This window comes from Ailuropoda melanoleuca, chromosome 1 (assembly GCF_002007445.2).
Source record: "Ailuropoda melanoleuca isolate Jingjing chromosome 1, ASM200744v2, whole genome shotgun sequence".
In the NCBI taxonomy this organism is placed as follows: Eukaryota; Metazoa; Chordata; class Mammalia; order Carnivora; family Ursidae; genus Ailuropoda; species Ailuropoda melanoleuca.
In genome coordinates, this window is record NC_048218.1 from 144,935,701 (window position 1) to 144,958,522 (window position 22,822).

General features: G+C 37.1%; 1 protein-coding gene across 7 annotated transcripts in view; it reads left to right on the forward strand.

The window, feature by feature from the left end:
* The window catches only part of PPP1R9A (protein phosphatase 1 regulatory subunit 9A), a 320,733-nt gene that overhangs the window by 246,553 nt on the left and 51,358 nt on the right, over positions 1-22,822 (forward strand). For all 7 annotated transcript variants that reach the window (XM_034667864.1, XM_034667870.1, XM_034667875.1 and 4 more), the window contains 4 exons: positions 2,964-3,119; positions 18,278-18,331; positions 20,924-21,153; positions 22,648-22,744. In XM_034667864.1, coding sequence (XP_034523755.1) covers positions 2,964-3,119; positions 18,278-18,331; positions 20,924-21,153; positions 22,648-22,744 — 537 coding nt within the window. The remainder of the gene's footprint in view (positions 1-2,963; positions 3,120-18,277; positions 18,332-20,923; positions 21,154-22,647; positions 22,745-22,822) is intronic.

The following is a 22,822-nucleotide window of genomic DNA, read 5'->3' on the forward strand; positions in this document are numbered from 1 at the left end:
GCAGAAAGTGGGGGAGAGGGAGAGAGAATCTCATGTGGACTCCCTGCTGAGTGCAGAGCCCCATACAGGGCTCAATCTCACAACCCTGAGACGTTGAGATCACAACCTGACCCGAAACCAAGAGTCGGACGCTTAACTGACTGTACCACCCAGGCACCCCAGCACGATAGTTTTTAAACCCCCCATCCAGAACCTCTAAAAGTAATAAGTAGAATCAAGACACTAAAGATGTTATCTTGATCTTAGTATGCTTCTTAGACTAATTAGAAAGAGAAAACATTAGGAGGTAGAAAGATGAAAGATAAAAAGAATTTCAGCAGAATCGCAGATAATTTGGATATTGAGATTGATAAAGTAAAAAAATGAATCAAGAGGTAGAATTCTTAATACATTTACATTTATGAACGTAATTTTGATAACTAAAATGGATGACAAAGCCAGAACTATACTTAGAGATAAGAATTACATATATTGTATATACCCTAATCCTATTACTCACTGTAAAAAGTGTTAAAAAATAAAAGTGACAGAATACTGCCTTCTTAACAAATGCCTTTGCAGTTCATTTTTTAAAAATATATATATTATTGAAAACCTCCTTAGGAGGTTATAGATATTACCAAGCAAGTGCAATAGGCATTCTTGGATATGTTCTTTTAAAAATATTTGTTGAGGGCCTATTATATGTCAGGCCCTGTTCTAGGCACATGTTTATATTCATTCCCTTACACATAATAAAGAAGTATCTATTTTCAAACTGGCAAAGGGAAATCAAATTGATCATTTCAACTTTATGTTTAAAATGTGCCACATGGTCATCAGACTTTAAATTTAGCTTAAGATTTTTATGGAGCCACTCAGGAAATTCATCAGATTGGTGATGTAGAAGTGAATTTAAGATACCTGCTTCAGGCCTGTATAATGAAGGCATGGCTTTGCTGCTCGCTGTAATTAGGATTAAAAACAAGCACCCAGTGTCTAAACCAAACTGTCAGCAAGGTATCAAGATTGTGTCCTTACCAGCCTTACTGCATTTCTATTAGTTAAGTTAACATCACTGGGACTTACAAAGTACCTGTTGGTTCTAAAAATATATATATATAAGTAGGAGATGAGTTAATATACAGAATATCACAAAAAGTCATACCAAATCTGGAATTAGGGTTCTTCTAAGATTTACAGGATGTAATCACACCAACAAGTGGGAGCTACCTAGAATCAGCAGTCCCTACTGTTCAGCTACCTTCTCCTGCCAGTGCCAGAGACACTTGGAATGGTGTTTAGAGTTTACACATTTTCAGATTGGTTTCTAAAGAGTCCAGGGGTTCTGAGTCCTTGAGGAGCTGTTTCAACCCAGAGAAACACTGAGCTTACTTGTAGATGCAAATGCCACCAAAGTCAAGGTCTTCGTGATAATAGCCTTCATGTGAGGAAGTCATGTCTGAAGGATGCTGAGGCAGTTTGTCCACCCTGGTCAACGGCCCTCAGACTCCTTACTGGAAGTTGTGCCTACTTCTGCGATCCACAATTTAAAACAAGCATGGAGGACTTAGAAGTCCGAGTAGAGGCACAAAGACAATGACAGAGAATGAGACCTAGGGGGAAACCAGTATTACGTTACTTGAAAAGGAGAAATCAGAATGGCAATTTAATAATGGCCTTTCAGACATTAGGAATTATTACATTGAGGTTAATGACCAGATTTCCTTCATGTGCAAAACATTAAATGAGATAGGATTTCAACTTTTCCAAGAAGAATGTAGTATAGAACCAAAAGAAAAAAACAGCAATCAGATGCTAAGCCTATTTAATCAAAGGAATAAATCACTCCACACACTTTATGAAAGTGTTCTTAAAGGCAATATGATTTCTTGTCTGTGTTATATATTATATAGAATACTACCTGAAAGAACAGGGACACATTAAATGAACTTTGTTTCTCAACCCGGTGAATCCGTTATTTGTCTTTAAATTATATCATAAGGTATAGATTTCAAACAATTATTTTGAGTTAGAGCCTCATAGCTTGGAGTGCTGCCAGGAGAGGAGCTACTTTCTAATAATGCTAAGGAAGGTATGGAGGCCCATTTATTCCAGGGGCCATGAACTCACATAGCTACAGGGGCCTGTGGGTATCATGAAGGAATGAAGCTAACAGCATATAGCAGTACAGAGTTATGAAAGTTCTGGTGTATTTGAAGGTGTGTGACCCATCCCAGAGGGGCAGCCACTGCTAACTAGCCGGTGGTTTTCACGTCACAACATACCCATATTGCCATATCTTTGGCTTTCTCAAGAAAAACTGGAAATCTAGAATCTCACGTAAATTTTTTTATTTAACATTGACAAAATACTAAGATTTATCAAAATGCTGTGTAGGCAAAGCAATACACCTCTGTGGGCTATCAGAAACCTCTGGTTTTCATTTAGGTCACTGGTTAACCAACACGTTAGCTAGCAAACAAAACAAAGTTGATTGAACTCTAAAGTTTAGGAGAATCCATCTGCTAAACCTTCGTAAGACTTAATTAAGGTCCTTTCCAGCTCTGTGAATCTTTTGATCTCCCCTTCCTTCTTCCCTGCTCTCAGTATTGGGTGACTTACTCACACAGTGGTGGGGATTTATAGGAATCACTTATTTCCCTTAGCAATATAATTTTATTTCATAAAACCACCGCATACTCAGATGGAGACCAACTTGTACTGCTATACTAAAGGTGCTACTGCTGCTGTTAGATTTTTAGGTAGGAATGCACTTACGTATGGTGTAGACATGTCACTTTGGATCTTTGAACTAACATTTGTGTATAACATTGGCAGCATGAGGCATGCTTGACTTAAAAGCCTACTTACACTTCACCATTTGGTGACATATTTTATTTCTCTTTTATAAAATATTTTCAAATAACCCACTTCCACCTGGGGTGAAGACAGCTGGATCTCTGAAATCCCCTTCCTTTCAGACAGGAGAATATGCCACAGATGAAGAGGAAGATGAGGCAGGACCTGTTCTTCCTGGCAGTGACATGGCCATTGAAGTCTTTGAGCTGCCTGAAAATGAGGACATGTTTTCCCCATCAGATCTGGACACAAGCAAGCTCAGTCACAAGTTCAAAGAGGTAAGTTGCTGATCTGCAAAGTATTTTTCTGTACCTTTCCATTCCATTATGAAGTCTATATTTTTGGTTGAAAAGTGTACCGAGAAGAATCAGTTTTCAAAAGAAAGCCTTTTGATAACATTGTCTTGAATTTCACTGGATTTCAAGGTAAAATTTAGGTAGATCTCATTCCACAATCATTAATTTTTAAATGCTTGCTATTTGTTGTAGTGATAGCTTATGACTGGTCTGTTCTTCCATATTTTCAAGCTGTGGCTTTAAATGTGCAGTTTTCATGAGAAGTGCAGGTTGTATTTTTTCAGCTTGATAGAATTTTGGGGACCTGATGATAATCTTTCCTCTAAGGCGGTAATTTCTTAGAAAGGTTTTTTTTTTTTCTTTTCCTAAAATAGCCAGGATCCCAAAAGGAATCAGATGACATACCTAAGTAGTTTAATTGAAGAAATTAAAGTTTAATGAATGAAATTTGAACAGAGTCACTAGAACTACCCAGGGATGGGGAGGTGCTCCGGGACTGGCAACAGCAGGCAGTCATTCCAGCTTCCTCCCGAAAGAAGGCCTTACCGAGTAAAGAGGAAAAGACATTCTTTTTCTTCTTTCTTTCTTTTTTTTTCCCCCCAAGAAGGGCATCTTTATAAGATGCAGCCACTGATAAAAACTGCATCTTGGGGACAAGGGTGATATACACTCAGCCCCTTCTCCCCTCCTGTGAATGCCTCCCTCCTATCGGCCAAACCCAGGCAGGAGTCTGAAGAGGTCAGTCTCCCAAGGCAGCAACTTTCCAAAAAGGACCAAGAAAGGACCCCGAAAGGGCAGATAGATGCAGATAACCCACACATTCGTCTTCCAGATTAACTACTCAAAACTCCAACATGTAAAACAGAAACAGTGATGAACAGGTCCCCAGACAGATTATTCTTCATTGTTTTAGGAAACATCCTCCACTGTCAAGGCAAGTGTGTCATTATTTATAGCCTCCCCACGATGACCCTGAGGCACTGAAGCTCTGTGGTTTTGAGCCTGTTAGGGACTTGACCATTTGGAAGAAAAAGTTCCCCTATATGTGAAAAACAAGGTTGATCATTGCAAATGTATAATTTCTAATTTTATTTCTGCTTTCTAATTTTCTTTCACTTATAATTTCTCATTTTGATGTATCATAATGAGTTCAGTTTTATATGCTCTGATGTTGTACCTACCATGCCTAAAATACTGACTTGCCTTTATAATTCCTTATGATAAATTTATACGTGTGAGACCAGTATCAAAGTGAAATGTACTTTTAAAATGTAAATTTTTATTTTTAAAAAAACTTAGGTTTATTATAGAATTTTGGAAAATGCACATTTGTATAAGTGCCAAAAAAATCATTCATGAGCTTAATTTTGTGGTATTTGGGATTATACAATCCATACTGGGTTAAATTCCTACTCTTGATACACATATAATTGTACTTCAGGATTTTCTCATGTCATCAAATGTTCTTCCATAAATGATGTTGATTTAGTATATGGGTCTCTTATCATTGATCTACTTATTTTTTGTCTTGGAACATTTCCTTTGTTTCCAGGTCTTAAAAAATTGTTATTCTTAAAAGTTACACTTCAGTCTATATGTGTGTACTTATCCTTAGGATAATTTCTCACCGTGGAATTATTAGATCAAAGAATATGAGTATTTTGGAGACTTGTGGTACTTAGTGCCAAGTTACCACCAAAATGGCTTTTCTTGGTGATAGGGAAATTTATTTATGCCACTCAGTGTGTTGAGTGCCCTTTTCTCTCCCACCTACCATTATTTGTCAGGTTGCGCCATTTCCATTTGTATAGTTCACAGAGTCCTTGAGGCAAAATACATGGATTTTCAAGATGATTTATGACTATTCCTAGTTCTAAATCAGATACAAACATCTTGGGGACAAATGAAGTACACTATTCTATAATGATCCCAAAACTCAGAATTCCCTTACTGTGGGAGTAGCAATGCTTATCTTAGGGCTAGTCCTTCCTGCATCAACTGGTATCTTCAAACCAAAGAGCAGTGCAGAAAAAGAAAGTTCTACTGGAAGTGGCTGAGTGTGAGGAAGAGGCAATTTAGGGACCTATTTCTCTGCACCTCTGATTTGGCCCACGAATACAGATCGTCTAGAAGAATAGATGGACACTTGTTCTTTAAAAAACCTTCCTTGAGTGTTGTAACTCTCAATCCAGCTTTGAGGCAGTGAAGTCAAAGTAGTATATCTGGGCAAAAGCCTTTAATAGAGCTTATCCACGTGGCCAGGTGAGTATGACCCTACTTTTTGATAGATAATTGAGCTGGAAGTGGGGTCCACATTCTTTTATGGAAGCTAAAGAGTATAAAAAGCAGAAACAGTATATGGAAGGTTATAGCCTCCATTTTCTGAATTGAGCCAAGGACTCCGTGCTCTGTAAATACTGTTTGAGGTGTACACCATTGTGTAGACAACTGCGTGGTCTAGACCCAGGGGTTGACAAACTGTGACCTGTTGGCCAAATCTAGCCCACTGCCTTTTGTTGTAAATAAAGTTGTATTCGACACTGCCGTGGTCATCTCTTTAGTTACTGTTTGTGGCTGCTTTCATGCTACAATAATAGCCAAGTTAAGTAGTTGCACAGAGACCATGTGACCTGAAAATCCTAAATTATTTGCTCTCTGGCTTTTTACAGAAATGAGGGCTGACTTTGGTGTAGGCCACTGCACGATCTGGACCCGTTCTATGTAACACAGCTGATTTATTTTTAGCCTGAGTAACCAGATCTGGAGTTTTCTTTTAATTTGGTTTGAAGAATTGGAGGTTCGTCCTCACCTCAAGATCAAACAAATACCACATTATTTCACTTCTAATTCTTGTATTCTCTTTTGTTATATATTTAACATATTAATATATTCATTTCTTCAGGAGATTGCCACTGATGGCATTTGTCACAGCATTCGTATCTTGTACACTGCCACTATCACGGTTTTAAATTTCTGTATGCGATTAACATAAATGCCCAAATACTTACAGCACGAGATATTTTTCACAAGATTATGCACAAAATGTGGGGTGGAGATGGGGAGTCATGTGTATCAGGGTCTGTACAATGTCTCCTATTACAGAGGGTTCTCTTAATTGCATTATATCAAACAAGTACATGTTGTACTCTTTGAGTAAAGCACATTAGACTGACATTATCTCAATCAGTCGTCCTTTTGGCCTATTACCTTTCTTCCTCCCAGCCTCTCGGCTCCTCTGTTTTTGCTCACTCTTGTATCCTGTTTTCTCATAGTCCTTGACATATGGCTAGTGGTTAAATATTTGGTGAACGGATGGCATAAAACATATACTGGAAGTTGTTGTATAATTCAAGACAGGTACCTAATTTAATTTCCCCAAATAATTGACAAGATAGCTAGCACTTTTATTAAATGCTCATTTCCGTGTTTCCCTCTGCTTGGAAGGCCAGCATTATTATCTACAGAACTGGTGCCTTTACACTCTGGCCTGCTTTTGGCCTTTATATTCTGTTCTGTTTTCAAATCATTCTTTAGTGCAATTCTGTTAGAATATATATTAAACACTGATGGAATAAATCTGATTCATCTAACTCTTCAAAAATTCTTGTAGTGTTCAGCCTATTCAGGAAAACATTTGAATCACTTTATTAATTCCCTTGGAACAACTTCTTTGCATTTTTATTGTAATTACATTAAACTACTAAATTAACTTGCAGAGAGCTTACATTTTTATCACACTGACTCTTTTAATCCAAATTTATGGAGTGTATCTGTTTAATTCAAGCCTTTTTCCCTGACCCTTTCTAAAATTTTATAGTCCCCTCTATTAGTTACACACGCATCCACCTATATGTAACAGAACATCTAACTAGAGTGTATTAATCAAAAGCTGTGACAAAGGTTACATTAGCTTCAATATAAGTAAAGTTTTCTCTATTTTTCTATTTTCAGAAACGACTTTTATAAGAGAGATTTAATAACTTGCATAAAATAGAAATTTCTGTTCCCTAGAAGTTTATTATTACTCAGCTATAAAACCATCTGTGCCTTTGTGGAGGAAGATTTTAAAAACATTCTATAAAACTATTACTCTCTTCAAGTTTTCAAGTTTTTCTTGTACCAGTTGTCGTACTTTGCATTTCTCAAGAAAGTGATATATTTCCTCTAAGCATTCATATTTTCTAACATTTTTATAATATACTTTTTAAATACTGCAATCTTTACTGTCTATAATTATTCTTGTTTCATTCTTTCTTTATTTGAATATTTTTTCTTAGTTGTTTTTCTAGAATTTTTGTCTCTCTTGTTAACCTTTACATTCCTAATTTTTAAATTAAAAAGTACTTATAATTTCCTACAATATCTTAATTTTTTCCTCCTTTCTTGTTTCAGTATTGATCAGTTGCATTTGTTAGTACATTTTTTGATAATTCTTGCATTCTGATAAATATATTTAAAGCTATACTTTTTCTAAATATTGATTTTTAGCTACATGTTGCAATTTTTTACATTTAGAATGCCGTTGTCTTTTAGATGTAATTTTTCTTGGGATTTCTTCTTTTTTTTTTTTTTAAGATTTTATTTATTTATTTGTGAGAGAGAGAGGGAGGAAGAGAGAGAGAATGAGCATGAGGAAGGGCAGAGAGAGAGAGAAGCAGACTCCCCATTGAGCAGGAAGCCCCACTCGGGGCTTGATCCCAGGACTCAGAGATCATGATCTGAGCCAAAGGCAGAAACTTAACTGACTGAGCCACCCAGGCACCCCAAGATTTCCTCTTTAATACAAGAATGATTTAGTGATATATTTTACTTTCCAGACATATGTAGCTTTATTTTGTTATCCTTTTGTTACCGGATTTTAATTTTATCATATTCTGGTCAGAAAACATATTCCAAATGATAGCTATTTAGAATTTTCAAGAGTTCTTTTGTATTTTAATTCATAAATAAGTTTGTTTAAATAGTCCTCATGCATACAAAAATTTTGTGTATATGAGTAATAATAAAAACATACGTTTCTCCTCCATAGCATGGCTTAGATTCTTGTCTTTTTGATCTATTAATTCTGAAAAGCATATGTTAAAATCACAAACTACAGTTATTTTTTTCCTTCCTGTAATTCTATCAGTTGTGGTTTCATATATTTTAAATCTTTGATATCAGCTGCATATATGTTCAAGATTGTTACAACTTTGTGATTTATTGTAACATCTGTCTTGTCCCTTATGATGCATTTTACCCCAAATTTTATTTTCTCTGATAGTAAAACTTCATCACTGCCTTTCTCTTTGATCATGTTTGCTTCACAATATCTATTTTTCCATCCTTGTTTTTAGCCATTCCATAGCCTTTTGTTCAAATGTGTTTCCTTTAGCCAACCTATTCTTAAATCTTACTCCTAACTACTCTGAGAGTCTTTGTGAATTAATTCATGAGTTTAACCCATTTACATTTACTTTAATCACTTTAATATTAGAACTTAGAGTTGCCACCTTATTTTATATTTATAATTTTCATGCTTTCTGCTTGTTTCTTTTTTATCTTTTACCTATTTGCCATTAGATACATCAAAATTTCATCTGCTGCTTAAAAGTTATGCATTTTCATTCAGTTCTTCTAGAGATTATACATGAGTAGTTTTGACTCAGTCTTAGGTTATTTTCCCCTAGGAACATAGAATGCAGATCAGTAGCTATGTCTACCATTTAACAAAAATAATAGCCGTAGCATTCCTCCCCTCTTCAATCTTTTTGTATCTCAGGAGTTTTGGTTAGATATATTTATAAGCATGCCTTTTACAAAATAATGAGTTCCAACTCACCTATACTTCTCCCTAATGCTAATGGGATTTCAGTGCTGTCCTGATGTTAATTCACAAACACCATGTTGGTGCTAGTACTTTACCACATGGCACCGAAGTTTAAGTTTGTGGACAGGATGTCTAAACCTCAGGAGAATGGAATAGATTGTCCTTGATTTACCTCCAGATGCAGGTTTACCCAGTCACATGTATAAGATGAAAGATTCATTAGATCGCTGTCTCCCATTCCTAGTTACAGACACTTGTCTGCTTCATATACTCATTTTTTCCCAACATATCTGGAAACACCTATGTTCTGTCTCTTAAGAATTTCTTACAAGTTTTTTTTTAATTGATGAATGAGACTTTTTTTTTCCCTTTCTGGCATCTCCAAAGTTGCATTCAGGAAAGGTAGTAAATAGTGCAGTACAACATCATACACTAACAAAAACTGACTGTTTGCCCCTACCTAATTCAGTCATTTTATCTTTATTTTTTATTTATTCCATCATTCTGTTATCCTTTGGAATGTTTGATTTCTCTTATTCTAACTTATGGCAATAAATGCTTAATTTACTATAATACTTTATTGTTTAAATATGAAAGCAGTTAAAACTATGAATCTCTGTTCAGCTAAGTCTTTGGCAACATCTTTGATGTTCATTCTTGTCGTCATTTTACAAATAGTCTATATTTTTCATTTTTAAATGTTTTTATTTTCTCTTTGACTTGAATAATTGAGGAAAGTTTTTAATTTGTAACTTTTATTATTCTAATGTTTTGTTACATTGTGGTCGGATAATATTGTCTGTAAATTTTGATTTCTTTTAAAGTGGTGCTTTTATTATAGATTAATATGGGTATTGTGAGAAAAGTGATATTATGTGTTTTGCACCTTCTGTATTTCTATCATTTTTCCTATTTAACCTACTAAACTTAGACCCATATAGTAAAATTATACCTCATTATATTTTGTGGTTAGTAGCTTTGATTATCTATTTTAATGTTATGTTGAAAGCATATAAAATATGACTTAAAGATTTTTATCCTTTAATATTCTTTGTTTGATGGTACTAATCTACTTTTGTTTGTAGTTGCTGGATAAACACACTTTTGTAAACATGTGTATGTACCTGCTTTTATAATGTAAATTTAATTGAAGTACTCTGTTTTATTGTAAATTTTGAAACTATTATCTTAGAGCTCTTTTAGTACAAACCTTCAGCAGCTTAAGTTTGTTGTTATAATTATTCAGAGTTTAATTCACCTCATCTCATTTTATGCTTTATGTTTCTTTTATGTTTAGATTTTTGGTAGAGATTATCTTTAAGTTTTTAAAAACTATTCTCTGTTTTTATACTTTTCAAAATTAAGAACAAAACAATACCTTGTGGATATTCTAAAACAATATCATTTGAATGTTTTTGATAGAGTCTCGGTTTCTAAGACAAGATTGTTAAAATATAATTGTCGCATTTTCAGTTAGCTTTATAATACTGTGTACTATAAGTCGCTAGACTTTTGACTTACTCAGTTTCAACTATTATTCTCTCTACACCAGAATTTCTCATTTCTCAGAGTATATCCTTAAGTAATTTATTAAATACTCATGGAGGTTATAGCTTTCATGGGCTTCCTATACTGAGAATGGGAAAATCTAATTTTCATGACATAGGAATGACAGTTGGGTTTAATATTTTGATTCACAACATTTTTTTCCTGACAGTGTTGTAGGGCAGGATTCACTGCTTTGAGCTAGGTGCATACTGTAAAGAAAAAGTGTAATGCCAACCTGGCATTTGGTTACTTGTATTATTTTAGTCTTGTATTTTACATTTTTATCACAATTTCTTCAAGTAGGCCTCCTTTTGTTGAGTTTTTTTTTTCTTTTAATTTGCTTTCCTTGTTTTATATTTGTGTTTTGGTTTGGTTTTAGTTAACATTTTTTTCAGTTTGTTATTTTTTTCTCTGTTGCTGTTTCTTTTCTGGAAACACTTTGTCTTCTGTATTAATTATCTTGTTCATATTTTCTTTTCTGTTTTTTCTATCTGAGGTTGTTCTAAAATGCGTCCTCTCATATCAATGATTCAGTTTTCTGTAGCATTAAATATGCTTTTTTTTTTTTTAAAGATTTTATTTATTTATTTGACAGAGACAGAGACAGCCAGCGAGAGAGGGAACACAAGCAGGGGGAGTGGGAGAGGAAGAGGCAGGCTCATAGCGGAAGAGCCTGATGTGGGGCTCGATCCCATAAAGCCAGGATCACGCCCTGAGCCGAAGGCAGACGCTTAACCGCTGTGCCACCCAGGCGCCCCTAAATATGCTTTTAACCTCAAATTCATTTGTGCTTTTTAGCACCTCTAACATGACTTAATTCCTTTATAACATTTTTAGTTTCCTTACTCTCCATCCATTCTTTGTGGTCCATCACTTTCTATCCCTGTAGTCCAGAGAGTTACCTTAAAGTATTTTTACTTATAAAAATGAGATAACCTCATTTTTCCAGTTTACTTAATTGGGTTTTTAAGTTGATATTATCTTTACCTTCACTTAAAATATTTAGTAATGGGCTCAGTTTTGCCTTTTTGTCCTATATTTATCTGGAAAGGAGGCAAAAACTGTTTGTATGGTCAGCAGTCATCCACTTCTTAAATTACGCATCCCATTTCTAGACTCACATCAGGAGGACATATATGTGTGCCTTGTTTCCTGTCTGGTTGCTGTTTTCTGGCAGTCTGTTATCTGGTGATACTTAGGTGATGCTTCGGTGAGATACTTCCAAATCTTGCACTCAGTTCTCTAAGTTGAAGGGGAAAAAAAAGATTATCCCCTGCTCTCAGAACCCTTGCTATGATCATCCCTATCTGTCTTGCTCCAGTTTGGGGTCTGGAGCTCGAAGTATGCAGTGTGCCGCTGCTCAGCAGTCTTCCTGCATTCTTTTCCTTTTCTGGTTCTTGCTTTCTGATGAATGTGGACTCCTGAGAGAGTTGGAGAACCTGGTTTGAGGACAGTTCCTGGGAAAGACAGTAGAGGTTGCCCAGCTTTCTCACTGGTTAGACTCAGGATCTCCAGTAGTCATTGAGGATGGACAAAGCATCCCTCTCTCCTTGGAGTGAAACTTGGATGCTTTTCTTAATTCACTTTTGTGATTCTTTCATATTCTAATAACATGTTTTTGGGTTCAGTGTCCATTTGAACTTGGGAGTTTTTTGTTTTTTTTTTAATGTGATTTCACTGGAAATTTAGTGGGGAGAAGGAAGAGGCTGAATCAGAAACTGCTGGTCAGTTTAAACCAGTTGTCTAGTGTTTCCCTTCACACTCGTCCTCAGTGGTCATGGGGGTCTTGAGGGAAAAAATGGAGTCTAAACACTGTACTGTTTTACTTTACTTAAGTCGTAGAAAATGTATGAAAAATAATCTAGAGAAAGTTGTAAGTGCCTTAGAAAATAACATAAAGTTATCTTTATGGAACTTTCCATTAACATGTAGAGGAGCTATAAAATAGTTTATCTAAAATAGTGTACTTAGCAGCAAACAGATATTTCTTTAAAAAAGAAACTGTAATTACATGCTTTCACCTACATCCATTTTCATCTAGATCATTAATAACTAGTTTATGAATACCTGCTTGGAGAGTGACCTTGTTGGAGTAGCTCACCCTAGCCTACATATGCTGCAATTAGTGGTACCATTCAGATTAGATTATTATACTATTCAATCACCCAACTTCGGCTAGTTTTGCATAAACTATTCCCTGTGAAAAACACTTGGGTAGTGTTAATATTGGGACCATATATAAAGCTTTGAGCATAAATTATAACGGAATATGACGTAGCTTCATTTTAACAGCACCTGGGTACAGGCAAAAACAGTTCCGATTACTTCTTCTGTGGAGGCTACCCTGTCATACGTAAGACAGACTTCAATCAAATAATTGCAAAGATAATTATAAGAAATTTGATCCCAATGCTGAAACCACTTTATGAAGTTCTATGCAAATATCATTTATTATTTCAGCCTTGTGAACTAGGAACAGAGAATGTTGCTCTTATCTGATTGTAAGATCTCTAGCACTAGAGATCTCTTAAAAATCTTTGCTGCAAAGATAGTATTTTGCACTTTCTAAAGAAAAATGTTTTCCATTCTTGCACAGGATAGGTAAAGAACGTGTAGAAGTTCAGCCTTACCATTTCTGTTTCTGCATAAGGATGTTTCTATTTGTAGCACAGTTATATTTGGATTGTATTGATTCAGTGATAGGGTACATGTTCTGTATTCATCTTTTTGGAAGAAATAAACAAAATGTACACAGCAGGTACACCTGCAGAGTGTTATGTAAGAGCTGCTGCTCTCTGTAGGAGGCATGTGTTTATTTGTGCTGTGATCCCAGGGTGGACATCTTTGGTATTCACATTAAAAGATAAGAGATGAGATTGGTCTTGTAAGTTAAGACACTGACCTGCAATCCTTAACTTTTTCTTTTTATTTATATTCTCTCTTCCCAAGTATTCTCTCCAAATCTAGATTTTCTGAAGCCCCAAAATTCCAGCAGGTGTTTTAGGCTCGGTTTCTATTAACCAGTCCTGTTGACTCCCTGCCCCTACAGTCAGCCTGACCAGTCTCAGGTGGTAATGTCCGAACCCTTGATCTGTCCTTTGGAAAGTTTATTAAACACATGGAGAGAGAACTGTTCTAGAGTAAGAAAACACAACCTTTCACCAAATGTGCTTCTGCTGTCAAGTCACTTAACCTCTTTGAAAAGCAATTTTTTCTTCTCTCTCCATGAAATGGAGGTATGTCAGTCTCCTCCTGCCCATTTGCCAAAGTGGGAGATAAGACAAATAGGCCAAAGCCTAAGGGTCATCTGAAGAGCGGGTTCATCTTGGAGCAGGTTCCCTGTGATGTTTCTCTCGGGGTGATCTAGGAACTTCTCTCAGAAGGTGATCTTTAGTAATCTCCTAAAGTAGGTGTTCTGAAGGTAGATTCTGTGTCATGTGACAAGCACAGCACACAGTGTCCTTAAGTCAATGCTAGCTGAATAATGAGGGAGCTGTTTCTTCCTAACTTCCGTGAATAATAACAGCAGCTGATGGAGCACCATTTTGTATTTAGTGTCAGAACACTCAGAGACTACCAGAAGTGATCCATTGCTTCCAGCCCAAGCAATACTTCCTCAACTAGGAGGTCACAATGATGACATAAGGCTCAAGAGTTTTTCTGAGGATTAATTGAAAAAATGTATCACAAAGCTGATTAGGCATGGTGAAGAGGTTAAGAGAGGTAGTGAGAGTCAGACCTGAGATATTTTCCATTCTAGCATCTGCTTCCACTGGGAACTTGAAGAAGCCATGTAACTTGTCTGGGCCTCTGGCCCCATCTGAACAATGATGTGGACTGTGCTTGTCTGCCTCCCTCACAGACTCATCTGCAATGATAAAGGAGCTGATAAAAAAGATAGAGGGTCCTACAAATGTAAGAAATTTAGCGGAAAGAACCATGGACTAAAGTACAAAACCTGGCTCTGACACTTACTGGCTCTGCAGCGTGTACTACTGAAACTGTCTTCTTATATAAAATGAAAGTTCGATTAGTTTATTTTTTTGTAATAATTTTTTATTATATTATGTTAGTCACCATACAGTACATCCCTAGTTTTTGATGTAAAGTTCCATGATTTATTACTTGCGTATAACACCCAGTGCACCATGCAATACGTGCCCTCCTTACTACCCATCACCAGCCTATCCCATTTCCCCACCCCTTTCCCCTCTGAAGCCCTCAGTTTGTTTCTCAGAGTCCACAGTCTCTCGTGGTTCATTCCCCCTTCTGTTTACACCCCCTTCATTCTTCCCTTCCTTCTCCTACCAATCTTCCTACTTCTTATGATAACTTTATTTTTGATACTTTTCCTGTTAATAGAGATGGGTTTGTAGAAATTCTCTTAATGTGCATACAGCCTTAAAATAATTACGTGTCCGTCATTTTAGGCCCTGTGAATTCTAAGAAAACGTTGCACTAAAACTTTTGTCCGTCTTCTGAATAATGTCTGAATTTACAGACTTCAGTCTGTTTTCCTGTATCCACAGAATTTGGCTGTACTTACTAGCACTCCAAGCTTTTATCAGTGCTCTGACTTCACTGATAATGAGTCCTGTTGTCTTCTGTTATCCATTTTGGTGGGACGGGAGGGTGGGATATCTGGAGATCAATCTGGCTGTTTCAGTTTTACCTGGGTTTGTCCCTCACATCAATGGATTAATCTATATATGCCTTCATAAGAATAAACATGCTCATTTGAGACAAGAATTTCTAGACTCTGCAACCATGACAACCATCTCCAGGCTCTTCATTTCGTAAATGTCACACCTGTAGTGTTTGCAAGGGCCTTGGAGTTCTTCCCATCTAGCCCCTCTCATTTTTCATATGGGAAGCCGGGGCCCAGAGAAGCAGCTTGCTGTCGGTCACAGTGATCTGAACAAAGAAAATCCAAAGTCCCAACAAGCTGCATGCCGTATATTGGTTACCCTGTGTTGAAGGGAGTCAACCACTGAGAAAATCAAATCTGGCACTTCCCCATGGTTGCAGTGTTTGTCGTAAAATCTGCCCTTTTGATTTCTTGCTACTCTTCAAATAGAAGCAGAGGTATTTGTTTTATTTCAGGTGTGACATTTTACAGCATTTAGCACTTTGGCTAAGAAGTGTGGTTGTGGTAATTACATTTGAGTTCTTCAGATCACTCTTGCCTTCATCTGGGCTAACTTTAAATGGCTTATTCTGTGCTAGCCACTGTGGTAAAAGCTTTACATGGGTTATATCTCATTTAATCTTCCAATAAAGAAGGTTATGACCTATGAAGAACTGTACAGGTGAGCAAAGTGAAGGTAAGAGAGGTTCAGTGATTTTCCAGCGTCGTGGAGTTCTTTCATGGGAGGCCTGGAATGAATTCAGTGTAGCTTCACGCTTGGCCATGGAGTCATTCTTCTTGTCGGTAACAATTCCAGATACTTCAGAATCAATCCTAGGCACATGGACTTGCTGATGCCCGAGTGTGTGTCCACTGAAGTATAAGATCTCCACAGAAAATAATTCCTGACAACCTAGATGCGTGCATGTGTACATTTATATATATAACATATCTAATATCCAAGTATTTCGCCATTTTCAGCTCATTAGGTTTATACTGGTGGAGGAGATTAACACTGGTATTTATTGGAAGGGGAAAGAGTCATCCTTTCTCCTCATAGCATCTTGCACATAACAGCTTTTCAATAAATGCCTATTGAATTAATCCTTATTTTCTAAGGAAAATGGCACTGGATCAGAAAGCAGAAGATCTAGGTTCTAGTCGTGGTTTTAACAGCAATTCACTGTAAAATCTAAGCCAGGTCAATTTCCACCTACGTGCCCTAGTTTTCCACATCTTCAAGGGAGTCCAGAAATGTTAGAATTGGTGATGGTGCAAGTAATGTGTTCACCGTAGGACTCATAGCTGGAGTATACCGGTCATTTGAGCATGTCGGGCCGGGTTGCCTGGCATTGTCAGCTCCTGAGAGATTCATCCAGACTAGGGCTTTGGGTAAGCTCAGACCTCGTCAGTGAGGTGGAAGGGAGTTGCCATGAATCTGGAGCAGCACTTGCCAGGTACATTGTTGCTCTGAGCAACTCCTAAGGGTGGGTAGGTTAAGCGTTGTACCACCGAGGCTATGGAGAGAAACCAAGAGAGCCAGAACTGCCTGTTTGGGGCCTCATAAAAGAATGACAGCTGCACAGAGAATCCTTCCTCTCTACAGACTGAGTGCAGGAGCCCCTACGAGCCAATGAGGGGGAATGGAGCCACATTGATGAGATGACAAGAGTGTGCAGGTCAGGAAGTGGTAAAGTAAGAGAAATGATGTGAGTGGGGCAGAATCAAATTTAAAACAGTTTCAAGACCCCACCCCCACCCCCCACCCCAGGACTGAGAGATGTAACAGAGCTATAGCAGTGTAGACCACAGGGCCTTAAATGTAACAGGAGACCGGAGAGCATGGAAGAGGGAGCACCCTTCTCCATCCTTCCCTGGTGCCCCTACTAGCTGGCTGAAAACCAGGAAAAAGCAAGTTACAAACCAAAGATCGCTGAGCTTTGTGAGGTGTCATGACCTCCAAGGTGCATGTTTCTATCCTTCCATCAACTGACTCACTTTTTCTGGTAAGAAAACCTTAGACTCATTTGATCATAGAAATATTAGGCATTTGCAGCCTTTTTTTTTTTTTAAACAATTCTAAATCCAAAATACTCTGAAAACAGTTTGTTTACAATAATTTTGCAGCAAACTCATTTGGTGGTAAACCTGACCAAAACAGACGGGACACTATTTGTAGTCTCTATTATCTACCTCACTTAGCGGGAAATACGTATATTGGGCGGCAAAAATACTCGTGTATTCGATCCGAGTGCCTCCATGGACCAAGCTGTGGGTAAAAGGCAATTTATGGAAAATGCCTCTCCCTGTCTTCTGAAATTGGAAGAATTCTGAATTCCAAAAACATCTAGCCCCAAGGATTTCAGAGAAGAGACTTTCAACCCGTAAACTGTTTTCTGTAAATCTTGGTGCATTTTCTTTGTCCCTTAAGGAAATGAATGTTTTGTTTGTTGTTCTCACCCTTACAGAGAAAACAAAATGGGGGAGGGGAGAAGCAAAACAAATGTAAACGGTGGCTCCCGTGCTAATAAACTGCAGCCGAAGCTTTTGGGGGTCTAGGCCCTCCATAGGAGTCGATCTGGGGGGAGGGGGGCATAAATCTGGATCTCTACCTTTCCTGCAATTAAAAAAAAAAAAATCACCGATGTCGCTGTGGAACCGCAGCATCCTGGTCTTCGTCTGGCAGCGGCGCGAGCTGTGTAGGAGCGGCTCGGCCTTCGGTGCGTGGGACTCGCGGAACCATAGCGCCATCTTTCTTCCAGATTCGGAATCGGACCTTCGCACGGCCGCGGGCCCCCTTGCCTGCCGGAACCGTGCCGGCCACAAGGCTCTGGGCTCTGAAACATTTCCCTGACACCCAGACCGAACAGGAAGAGCTGCAAAGAGGGCTAGGAAATGTTTTTCTTTTCTTTAGTCCCTGAGCCATTAAATCCTTAACCTAATCCTTTAGGGAGTGTGGGCCATAGACCCCGTGTTTCATTCGTGTGCACCTAGTGTCATTCTACACACTAGACATTTTAATTTACAACCTGCTGCATTGCAGCACTTTTCTGGGCCTTCTGCTATGTGATAAGGTATTCTTCTAGCCGCCAAGACTTCAAAAATATAGATACACTTTCTTAGTTCAGATTTTTTTCTTTTCTTTTCAATTTCTAGTTGCAAATCAAACATGCAGTTACAGAAGCAGAGATTCAAAAATTGAAGACCAAGGTAAGCACCATTAAATGGTGTTTGAATTGTACTTTTTAAACTTCGGATGCTATGAATAAATTCAACCCTAGGACTAAAGGATTTGTTCCTGTGCATTTGAAAGAGTACAAATGTGAGAGGTTCATTTCCACCGTTAGATATGTAGACAGACCTGCCAGTGAGAGCACATGCCCCTAGGGGTAAGCACCACCATACTCCCTCAGTGAAAATAGCAGGGCGTTTTGAAAGTACATATTTACATATTTACACTTATGTGGTCAGTTCCCTCTGAGATTTCCTCAAAAATTAAATATTGTTAATGGTTCTAGCATCCGAGTTCTGCTTTGACCACTAATTACGCTGTTCTTATTATACAAGCTCTTACGCTATATCTCTCTCTTTATTTATCTTATTTTAAATAGGTTTAATCATTTACTTATTTTTAATTTATTTATCAGAAACAACCTATTTTAATGTGGCACATTGATACTTTTTCATAGAAAAAAATCCCAATTTCTAATAATGAAATATTACAAAATTTAATATAATATGTGAAAAATTGATTTTAGATGCCAGATGCTACTGGAAATTTTTAGACAAATTTAGTTTGCATTATTTAAATTTGTAGAAAAAAACAGGTCTGATAAAAGGGAGTATGTATTTTTAGTTTATATATGAAATAACACAAGATTCAAAAGACATGTTTAGTTGGTAAATTATAAGGTACTTGTGAGTTCCTAGAATTGTGTCTAGGTTTATCAAATATGTAATTTCAAGGATTTAAAAATATTTTTGATTTACTTTAAAAATAATATTCTTTATTGTTTTTATGGTCTTTTAAAAACTAAGACACAATTTCTCCCCCCACCACTAATGATCTGTTTTCCTGTTCACATTGAACACTTATTTTGGTTTTTCCATGTGTTTTAAATGGAGATGAATTAGCAGGGCTATTTTGGTTAAATGGTATTCTGAGCTAATAACTCTGTAGCTCTTTAGTCAAAACATGTCTATACATCATTCATGGTGTCAGCCAAGCTCTGTGAATAATCATTTTTAAATTAGTAGTGGTTGGTAAATAAACAACTTGAATACCAAACATTGCTTAATAAAAGATGCAGTAAACACGTAGTCTCGTTTTAAATTGCTATTGTTTCTTAGTACAGAATGGAAGAATAGATTTTTTTTAATTGTTGGTTATAACCAGGGAGAAAGATTCCCCTGTGGATTGTAAGTGCTTTAACAAAGCTTATATGTTAGACCAAAAACATTTAATTTAGAAAATCCTATAAATTAGTATTTTGTATTTTTCTCTTTATTATATTGGCGTGTAATATCTATAGTAGCTTACTTTACTGTGACTCTTTATATCCATGTTGATAATAGAATTCCTAATTTTGAAATGTTTTTGATTTTTTTACTTTGTAATCTGTTTTGTCAATGTATTTAGCTTTTAAAATATACATTAAAAGGTATATATATATATATTTGCTGAATGTGGTATGGTTTGGGGATGTCTTCGATTTTGAAATTGTTAGTTTATAATGACTCTGCATCCTTTTGAACTTGAAAGGAAGCATGTGAACTAGATGAATCCCTAGTTTAAAGGTCCATTATTGTGAATAAATGACCTTTGACCCCTCACCTAAAGGATCAACCTTGAATTTCTGTAGAAATAAGGGGGTTGGACTAGTATACTATCCATTCCTAAGAGTCCTGGAAGCAGAAACACAGGAAGCTACCTTTTTGTTCCATCAGAGGGATTTAAAATAAGTCAGCAATAAGTTATATTTTTACTTACACAATCTTTTACACTTTTATGCAAACTGAAGTTTGTAAGGCTCTGGAAGTTCAGAACACTGCCAGCAAAATAATGAGCTATAGACTATGTTTGTGTCAGTTGAAATAAAGGATGTAATCATATTATTAAAAGAGATTAAAAAAAAAAACACCAAAGTAAAAATAACTAACATTTATCAGATTATGCCCAAGAAGCTGTTCCAGGCATGGTGTTGTGTTACATCACAATTCGTCTTAAAGATGATCTACCTGAGTCTTAGAAGGCTTCAATTCCTTGCCCAAGGTTTAAAGGCCAATAATGGAGGTGGGCTTCAACTCTATACTGAATGACTCCAGAGACCCCTTCTTAACTATTAGCCCGAACTGTGCTTCTGCCCCCCTCTCCTTCCCAGTGTGCCTCTGCCCCTTCACTTCTCAGTTAGTTTTTTACATCTAATTATATGTAGGAAAAACATCTAAAAGAAAGTACATTGAAGTTCATTGGATAGAATCCAGTCAAACTCTAAAACAGTATGTACTGCTCACAGAATTTCAAACCACATGGTGCAATGGAAAGATCATGGAGGTGAAATCAAATCCAGGTTTTTGTATTTATCAGATGTGTGACCTTGGTTGGACAAAGCATTTCCCTTTTCAAGGCTTCCATTTCATAATCTCTGAAATGCTGAAAATAAGGCTTGCTCTTCTCATCTCAAGGTTCTAGATGATTGAGTATACGTGACATGGAACTTAATTTAAAACATGCTATAAAACATGACGGATTTTGCTACAGAATACCCAGATTATCCTTGCCTTGACGTTTGCTTTATCCAGCTGCAAGCAGCAGAAAATGAGAAAGTGAGGTGGGAACTAGAAAAAACCCAACTCCAACAGAATATAGAAGAGAATAAAGAGAGAATGCTGAAGTTGGAGAGCTACTGGATTGAGGCTCAGACCTTATGCCACACAGTGAACGAGCACCTCAAGGAGACTCAAAGCCAGTATCAGGCCTTGGAGAAGAAATACAACAAGGCAAAGAAATTGATCAAGGATTTTCAGCAAAAGTAAGCAGCTTCTAATGACTAAGGAATCGTTGTGTGCATCTAAAGAAGGCTTATATCCAGTAATTTGTAACGTCCAACAGAATAGAAAAGATAATCTTGATGATCCCTTTAAGCAGAGTTATAAAACATTAGACATTCAGTTTGAGAAATCGCTTCTATCATTTTTTCGTGTGAGATTATATATGGTTCATTTTACAGTTTTTTGACCGTCGGTTACCCTCTGGTTTCTTTTTCATAGTTAGTCATTCCTAGTAACTATGAGAACATTTGAATCTCTATCCTTTTGGAAACAGCTCTGAGTAGGAAGCAAGCAGCCCCGTTCAAGTTACGCAGAATGACTGACCATGCAAAGCAGCAAGTGGGCCTTGAGGAGGCTGCTTCTATCTCTGTTCTCAGAGTCAGGGACTGCAGAACTTTTCCACCTCAGACAGTGTAACTCTTGACTAGCAAGACCCCCTGCCCTGCCATTTTGCGTTGCTCAGCTGTTGAGAGAATCGCAAGGGCCTCAGTTCACTGCAGTGAGGGAGTCCAGCAGCACACTCTGCTTTGAACCTCATCAGCTTTTCCCACACGAATGCTGCTTTGCTTCCCTCTGTTGGATTTTGGTGTAATTTCAGGGAGGTGATTACTGAATTTTTTCATCAGGTACTTCTGGCCAGTCAGAACAATATAGAGTCGTGCCCTACCACTTCTGGTCTTCCATGCCAAGCTCTGGAAGCGAAGTGAATGTGTAAGATTCACGATGTCTCTGTTATTTCCTATCACAGAAATTATGTTTTTCGTATTTAAAGGAGATTGCTATAAAAAGTTCATTGTGAAAAGGGGAAAGTATTCTTTGTGATCATGAATCCAGTACATCACTATTTTAACTCTTCCTGCCAAAAATGTCATACCTAATTGTATTTCATGTGATAACTTTATAGTAAATGTTGCCAGATTTGCAGGTTGTATTCCAGGCTCTCAAAATGGAGATATTTTATCCTTCTCCCCCTATTACCCTCAGGTATGTAAGTGATGGCTCCCCCTCAGTGTTTCTGACCCGCCCAGCCTCGCACCACAGTCATTCGTAGAAAGCAAATTGTAATTATCTTCTGTAAACTCTTACCGTCTAGTCCCATCATTTTACAAACTATATGACTTTGTAAATATGGGATTATAATTACCTGACATGTAACCATCTCCACTAAATTACCCAAGGTGGGTCATTAGTTCAGTAGCTTCTCTCTAAATCTGTATGGGTGCCCTAGAATCAGGAGTTAAAAAACGAAAATCACAGTAAGCAGAATCAAAACATTCTTCTTTACGATCCATTACAATGTTTTATTTGCTTTCGTTACTAGATACCTTTTTTTAAACTGTGATTGAGTTTTGTTTATTTAAATAGCTGCCCAGTTATTTGTCCCACTGTGCAATTTATCGCTTCAGATAAGAACTTTGACGGTTCCTCATTTATTGAGTATTTGATGCCATCAGATCTTTTATTTTCTTCTTAAGAGAACTTGATTTCATCAAAAGACAGGAAGCAGAAAGAAAGAAAATAGAAGATTTGGAAAAAGCTCATCTTGTGGAAGTTCAAGGTCTGCAAGTACGGGTGAGTTAATGTGCTCGAAACCACTAAGTGATGGGATGGTTTTGCTGAGTACTTAGAGAGAAGTGCTGGCTTAGAGTT